General features: G+C 49.5%; 1 protein-coding gene across 1 annotated transcript; it reads left to right on the top strand.

Annotated features, from left to right (window-relative positions):
• The first annotated feature begins 2,534 nt into the window (after positions 1 to 2,534).
• Positions 2,535 to 6,830, top strand: LOC103193459 (alpha-1-acid glycoprotein 1). The gene is made up of 6 exons (XM_007936685.1): positions 2,535 to 2,648; positions 2,990 to 3,132; positions 3,386 to 3,456; positions 4,427 to 4,534; positions 4,674 to 4,777; positions 6,765 to 6,830. Exons 1-6 carry the CDS (start codon positions 2,535 to 2,537, stop codon positions 6,828 to 6,830), a joined length of 606 nt encoding a protein of 201 aa, XP_007934876.1.
• Positions 6,831 to 8,356: the final 1,526 nt, after the last annotated feature.

Raw genomic sequence — 8,356 nt, 5'->3', positions numbered from 1 at the left:
AAAACTGAGGATGAGAGAGTTTATGTGGTAAATGTAACTGATAGATGAATGTGTGATTTGAGTCCAGCTCTGTCTTCAAAAGCATGCTGTCTGTATCACTGTTAGTGTTCATATGCTACAGTATGGCACTTTCTTAGGATACCTTTCATAGTCATTATGTTTACCCTACATGTATATTTAGGAATTCCTGATATAGTTGATATAAAGGTGAGCCTGAACCTTCTATCATTTTTCTGTCAAATCTTTGGTAATCGAATCTTCCTCTTCTGAGCATGAGGCTGAGTAATGTCATTCAAAGCAATAGAAAGACAAAGGACAAATGTAATCGAGAAAGTTTATAATGTGAAAGACAATAAAAAATATTTTAAATTAAAAAAAAAAACAATTTAAAATCATGGCTTTATGATTTTTTAAATGTTTTTTCTCCTTAGGAGGAAGGCATTAAAAAAAAAAAATCACCGTATTGAAGTATAATTTGCATACAATGGGCATTGTAGGTCTACAGTTCAATGAGCTTTGACAAATGCATATGTGTGTCACCACCACTCCGATGAACACAGGGACATTACCATCCACCTCACAAGGTTCTTGTGCCCTTTTGTGGTCAAACTGCCCTCCTCCCTCTAGGCAACCACTGACCTGCTTTCTGTCGTCATAGATTAGTTTTGGCTGTTCTAGAACTTCATGTAAACGCAACCACATAATCTGTGCTCTATTGTGTCTGGCTTCCTTCATTCAGCTTAATGTTTTTGAAATTCATTCATTTTGTTATATCTATTAGGAGCTCTGGTAGCGTAGTGCCTAAGGCACTTGACTGCTAACCAGAAGGCTGGTGGTTCAAACCCACCAGCTACTCCTCGGAAGGAAGGTTGGGCAATCTACTTCTGTAGTGATATTGCCTCGGAAAACTAAGGAGGGGTCGTTATGGGTCGGGTCCGACTCCATGGCACATAATAACAACAACAACATCAGGAGTTTATTTTCTTCTTCTTCTTCTTACTAACAGCCCATTGAAGGAGCTCTGGTAGATGTTTGGAAAGTACTGGCTGCTCTGCAGAAGAAAGATAAGGCAGTCTGATTCCATAAAGATTTCCAGCTTTAGAAACCCAATGGTGGTTGGTATGAGTTGGAATTGACACGATGGCAGTGATTTGGACTTTTGGAATCTCCCGTTGTGTAAAGATGCCACAATTTGTTTTCCCATTGACGTGTTGGTAAACACTTGCATTACTTCTAGTTTGAGGCCATTTTGAATATTGCTGCTATAAACCTTTATGTACAAGAGTCAGAGTTGACCAATACAAAGTTTCTTCTTTTGTATCATACCGTACTTTTGGAAGGTAATTTGATTCCTCTCACTGATCATCAGAGGAACAATCACAATATAAACTGGTAGAAGATAGAAAGAACTGACATGATTAAGGAAATTAAACTCTACTGAGTTACTGAATGTTTACAGATCCATTAAAGTCATGATAGAGCATACTGATATGTGGTCCCTGGGGATTGCACACTGTGAATGCATTTGGCTGTTCTGAGGAACCTCAGAAGAAAGGTCTGGTGACCTTCTTCCAAACAATCTGTCCCTGAGAACCCTGGGGGCACAGAGCTACTGACACACAGGGCTCCATGAGTTGGCGTTAACTAGACAGCAATTGAAATACTGGAACATGGAAAATTATTCAAAACAGATTGATGGAATCAGAACACAAAGTTGTAAAAGAAAAAGCAAACTCACTGCCATTAAGTTGAATTTAAGTCATAATGACCCCCCTAGGGTTTTCAAGACTATAAATCTTTACAGAAGCAGATTGCCTCATCTTTCTCCTGCGGAGCACTTGGTGGGTCCAAAATGATGACCTTGGGTCTAGTAGCTCAGTAATTTAACCACTACACCTCCAGAGCCCCAGGGACAGCAACATGGAGATCATTTCCTGTTTTAGACATTGGAAGATGGTTCAAGTACCACATTTGCTGGAAATAGACCATCAGCTTAGCTGCCACCTCCTTTTGGAAAAGTCCCTGTGTTGGGGTTCCTCTAAACTTTTCCTCTTCCACACTCAGTGGAAATTGTCTCTGTGTCCCTACTAACCCCTACCCCCAACCTTGACAGCTGGGAACTCTCCACGGTGTCATCAACATCAGCATTTTGTCCTGCTCAAGGCTTGGTGCTCAGTGGCTTGGGAATGAGATTGAAATATGAGGTTGTAAGTGGGTGACCCCTCTATTGAACCTCAAGAACTCACATATGGCAACATCACTCCACTCCATACTCCTCCTGGCTTTGATCTGTGTAACCCCTTCAATCTAAGGGACCTGCGTTAGGCCTTGACTTAGGGAACTTACCTGCAGCCGGCTTTGGGGAAAAGAAGGAAGGTTTTGTGAAAAGCATTTCCCAAGCACTCACCAGATTGTGTCACAGTCATGACATTGACCCTTGCTGGGTCACAGGGTGCCCGCCCACAGTGTGCTATAAAGGTCGATGAGCCCTCAGGCCCCCAGTCTGCCTGGCTCCAAGTGTCTCCTCTCTCATTATGGCTCTGCCCTGGGTCCTTGCCCTCCTGAGCCTCCTCCCTCTGCTGGACGCCCAGGACCCAGCATGTGCCAACCTGAAGCCAGCACCTATCACCAATGCCACCTTGGAGTGGGTGAGTGCCAGCTCTGCCCTTCATCTGCTGGCTCTTGGTTAGCTCTCTGCTCCCGGCTCTGTCGTGTCCTTTCCCGGGTCCTGGGGTGAAGCTGTGACCTGCTGGGTGGCCTCGGGTGGCATTCCTCTGCCTCCAGACCCAGAAGACCAATTCCAAGGTCCCTGGGCTGGGCCAGTTCTGTGATGGGCATGGGGGTGCTGCCCGGAAGGTTGCCTGATTCATGCTATGAGCCTCTGTCTCCCCACCCACACAATGGAGTGAGAGATTAGCCTAGTCTCCTCCAGCTGACTGCTGCGGATTCAGCCCCAAGCCCCCGTCACCAGCTCCTGGCTTCTCCCCAGATCTCTGGCAAATGGTTTTACATCGCCTCAGTCTTCCGGGAACCCAAGTACAATGCGTCGTCTCAAGAGATACAGGCGGACTTCTTTTACTTTACCCCCAACATGACGGAGGATGTGATCCTACTCAGAGAGTATCAGACCACGTGAGACCCCCATAAGCCAGCCCCCCACTCCCTTCCTGCCCCATCCTCCAGGCATCAGCTTCTGGCTTCCACTCTTAGCATTCCAAGTGCTTTGAGCAAGTCTCTCCCTGGTCCTACACCCGGACATCCCATGCTTGGAGGGAGGAGGGCTGACTGCAATCTCTGCCCAGCTCTTGCCCCTCAGTGATCATGATGGGCGACTGTCCTCTCCTTCCCCCTCTTACTCTTTCTCCCACCTTGGGTCTGACTTTAGCCGAGGCCAGTGCATCTATAACACCAGCAATTTGGAGGTGCAGCGGGAGAATGGGACCTTCTCCAAATATGGTAAGGGCTGGGCCTCAGACTGGAGGTTAAAGTGTAGTGAGGAGAGGACTGTGGGTTGGCTGGCCTGGCTTATAGAGGAGGGCTGGGGATAAGGACCTGGAGGCTTTGGACTGAAAGAACACAGGGAAGGCCCATGGCTCATATCTTCCTGGTACCGGTGCCTACACTCTACAATCATGGTAGTGACAGTTGCCAACATTGTGAGGTCGTCCTGTGTGCAAGGCACTGTTTGAAGTGCTTTACATGAATTAACTGATGGAATGCTCAGATACAGCCCAAAGCTGTTACAATGATCATGCCCAATTTCCAGATGAGGAAACTGTAAAGATGAGGAAAGTAAGAGGCACAGAGAAGTCAAGTAATTTCCTCCAGGTCACACAGCTTGTGAGTAGAACTAGGATTCAAAATCAAGGCTGGCTTCACACCTGCCTCTCTCTTAGCCACCCTTATGGTTCTCTGAAAGCAAAGGGGGCAGCCCATGTGTTGGCCAGTGACTGTCCCCATGTCAATGGCATCACTGCAGAGATGGCACAGAGTAGGGGCACAAAATGCTGACAGAAATGAACTGACCTCACTTAGAGCCTGAGGCTTCTCTTGAGACGTCATTCCCCTCATCTGCAAGGTGGGGACAAAGACTCTGGCATCCACAGTGCATGGGCTCCTATGGTTCCATGTACCTATGCATGTGTGTATGCATGTGTGCTTATCCCATGTAGGTGTTCACATGTGCATGTTTCATGCATGTATTCCATGTGCATTGCACATTCCCTGTGTGTACTATGTGTGTATGGACATACTCCATGTATGTAAGTAGAGTGTTCAGCACAGGGACCAGCACCCAGTAGGAACCAGGGAAGTGGTGGCCCAGGTGAACCCTGGGCCTTCACTGAAGGGCACACTCCTGTTTCCTCATCTGTAAGATGGGGACCATCCCACCCTCCTCACCTCAGAGGGTTTTTTCTGCATCCAGAGTGGGGAACAGAACATATTGCCCACCTGCTGCTCACCAAGGACCCCAAGACCTTCCTGCTTGCCTTCTTGCCAGAACATGAACTGAACAAGGGGCTGTCCTTCTACGGTAAGCACCCTGTCAGCCTCCAACTGCAACCCCACCCAGGCTCACCACCCCTAGGGCTGGGATCCCAGAACTCCAGCCCTACCAGTTTTCCACCTGTGTCCCCCAACATCCTCACCCAGCCTCTGGCTCTCCACTGCAGCTGACAAGCAGGAGGTGACTGAAGAACAACTGAGAGAGTTCTATGATGCCCTCAAGTGCATGGGCCTGCAGAATATGGAGATCCATTACACAGATGGGAAGAAGGTAAATGAAGAGGGCCCAGAGAGGGAAGGCCATCAGCCAAGGATGCACAGCAAAGCAGGGCATTGTACTTTTAAGCTCCTGCTCACTTGCCAGGGCCAGTGGAACATCACGTGGGCCCTTGGTGGTGGGTGAGAGCCACGGGGGAGAAAATCCCACTGCCTTCTAGTTGATTCTAACTCATAGCATCCCTATAGGACAGAGCAGAATTGCCCTATAGGGTTTCTAAGATTATACAACTTTACAGAAGCAGTCTAGCTCATTTTTCTCCCTTGGAGTGGCTGGTGGGTTCAAACCACTGACCTTTTGGTTAGCAGATGAATGTTTTAACCACTACACCAGCAGAGCTCCTTCCAGGGGAAAAGTCACTGTGAAATCAGGGAGGACTCTGGGCAGGAGGGGAGGGTCTGAGAGGCTAACAGGAGGGAAGGCCAGGAGCAAAGGCCTGGTGGTGGGACCCGAGGACCCATATGGGGAGCCCTGGGTGCCACAAATGGTGAAGCGCTCACTGCTAGTCAGAAGGTTGACGGTTCACCACCACCCAGAGGCTCCTCAAAGGACAGGCTGAACTGCCCTTGAGTGGCCACAGCCGTGGAAACCCCACGGAGCAGTTCCACTCTGCACACTTGGGGTCGCCGTGAGTTGGAATCCACTCAGTGACAATGAACAACAACGACCACCCATCCTGAGCTCCGACCCTCTCCTGCTGTCCAACGTGTCCTGGTTCCCTAGTGCCACTCTGACAAGAATATACCACAAATGGGTTGACTGAACAAACAGGAGTTTAGTCTCTTACATTTTGGAGGCTTTAAGTCCAAGTTCACCGTGTCAGGCTCTAGGGGCTGTGTGAAAGCCCTTTGACCTTGGACTTCAGCTCTTGATTCCGGCCCACTAGAGCTAGAGGCATTTCTTCACTCAGGCAGCTACTGGCTGCTGAAGCTAACAAGCCCAAGGTCAACAAATAAAATGGCACAGTCCTGATGTTACCAAACCACATGGCAGGCCATTAATTCAAATCCTTTGAAAGTCCCAAGGTTAGCAGAGCATGGCAAGCTGCTGAACAGTGACACAGCTACATGCAGGGTCCAAGCGTGCCATAAGCTAGGGACAATTCCCAAGACTTCTCCTTATATACAGGAAGCGGACCACATCCCTAAGGCAGTTACTCAGCTGCTCACAGTAGATTCTACCATGGAGTTGATTACCAGTCTCATGGGGATACTACATACAGCTGCCCAGCCACTCAACCAGTAATTTGTCTGCCAACCTGACAGACAAACTTAACTACCGTACAACGCTGTGTCCACAGGGATTGGGACTGTGGCTTCAGAGCCACCCAAACTGCAGCAAGTCCAGGGCCACCGCCCCAATTTTGTGCAGCTGAGACTTGCCTGTTTAAGCAGTGCCTCCACGCTTCTCTTTAAACCTGTGTTAATTGAGAGGGTTCCTTGGTCTCTTGCTCTGTAGGGATTCATGTCTGTGAAATCACAGAGCTGATGAGCTGGTCACACGCTTGGACATACATGAAACACACTCATAACTATAAACTACAAAGGTCTCTTCAGTTTGCCATTGGAGGTCATCTCACGTGACCAGCAGTGGTTTGAACCCCTCTCCCTTCACTGGGAACCCTGGGAAAGGACTATAAACTCAGGTACCAAGTCAGACCCCTTGGTTGCAATCTTCCCTCCCTTGTCTGAGTAGGTGACCTCAGGCAGGTCATGTGGCTGCTCTGAGCCTCAGTTTCATCATCTGTAAAGTGGTGGGGGTGGTGAGGAATCCAGGGGGGCCTGGCAGGTCCTAAGAGCACAGTACATGTCAGTGGTTCTTAAGGGTTTGAGCCTCCATTGTAGTGATGAATAAGCTGAGGCTGAGAGAGGAAATGTCACTTTCCCAAGGTCACCAAACCAGGGACTGGCAGAGCCAGGGTTAGGATCCCTCACAGGGCTGGTTACAGCTCAGCTATTCTTTTCCCCATGCTCTCTTCCAGGACCAGTGTGGGCCACTGGAGAAGCAACACGAGGAAGAGAGGAAGAAGGAAAACAAGGGGTCCTGAGTGGACACAGAGTTGTTCTTGGACCTCGGGGACTTTTGGGACCCATCCCCATCCTCCCACCAGCCCTTTGTATCTGTTGCATTGCAGTTGCATCAATTCTATATTTGGAACAGGCTGGTCAGTTGTCTCTTGTTCACTCTTTAGTTCATTCATTCATGTTAAAGCTGCCCTGAGTGCAGCCCGGCCTGGGAAGAGCCCCTGTGTAATACCAGCACACAAGCCAAGGTGCATGATGAGACACTCCAGGTGCCAGGGGAGCTCAGAGCAAGGACGTTTTCTTCTGCAGTGGCAATGTCTGGGAAGCTTTCCTGAACGGTTAGGAGCTAGAGAAAATCTGCTGTCCCCTCTGCAAATCAAGCCCCAGGAGGACACATTGGAGGACACTGAGGTCTAGGGTCCTAATTGGAGTGAGGTAGATAAGGGGTGGTGAGATTCAGACATGTGACATGAGCAGGGAGGACTTTATTTGAAACACAGGAGGCAGATGAGGAGGAGCCAGACCAAGACAGGAAGACCCATGTGGAGCTTGCTGTGGACTTCCTGGAAGAGGTGGTGGTCTGGTTCAGGGCAAAGCAGGGGTGAGGCAGAGGACTCAGGGACAATTCATGTGTCTGGGTGACTCCTTAGTGCCCACCTGAGAAAAAGAATGACACTTAGGGTAAGGCTGATCTCTAGGAACCAAGTGACACCTTGCAAATGTGTTTTGAGCCCTTGGGATGGGGCCATGTCTTAGGCAAATCCCATTTTATGGCTTAAGTAGCACCTGAAGCCAGGATCCCAGCAAGGAAGGGCCAGCTTCCTTCTAGAGCAGAGGGGCTCATGACTTATGGCTTCTTGTATCTGAGGGAAGAAACACCACTCCAGCAGCAGAAAAGCGGGTGCTGAATTTTGTTGACAATTGTTAGTGCAGCTGCCTAAACCATCTACAGAGTGACAGACGGTAACTTGGTGTTAACTCCCAGTTCTGTGCCCTCACACACCAAAGCCCTTCTTGCCACCCCTCCCAAGAGCCATGCTCCACATGCCCAACTCCAACCTCCTTCACCAAGCAGACGAAACCACTGCTGTGCCTCGGACACTGAGACACCCCACCTCGGGCCCCCTTCCCCATGCTGATATCCTCAGAACATCAGCAGAGAGAACAGCTCCTTGGACTTCAAAAAGGTCTGTATGTAGAAGCTCAGGGCCTACAAGAAATCCTTCCATTACAGAAGATGCCATTTTCAACTCTACTGAGCAGGATCAGCTGAAAAATGGAATAGAAAGGGCCCTGGTTGGGGGCAGGGGGTAGGGGAACTACGGGAGCCTACAGGGTCACTGTGGCCTCAGCTGATTCCTGTTCTGGGGGCAGCAGTGGGCTTCCTGTCCCACCTGCCCATTCATCCATCTCTGCACCTCAAGTCACGTCAGAAGAGGCAGGAGCCCCGCAGGCTGCGGGCCTGGCGAAGGTCGGCTGACAGGGAGCGGCTCATCTCCTTGGTGGTGAAGCGGACGCTCTCGGCAGCCTGCACAGCTCGGTTCAGCGC

The sequence above is a fragment of the Orycteropus afer genome, unplaced genomic scaffold, assembly GCF_000298275.1.
Source record: "Orycteropus afer afer isolate SDZICR_OR568_19922 unplaced genomic scaffold, OryAfe1.0 scaffold00037, whole genome shotgun sequence".
NCBI lineage: Eukaryota > Metazoa > Chordata > Mammalia > Tubulidentata > Orycteropodidae > Orycteropus > Orycteropus afer.
Note: the sequence above shows the minus strand (reverse complement) of the source record. Positions and strands in the feature narration are given on the sequence as shown.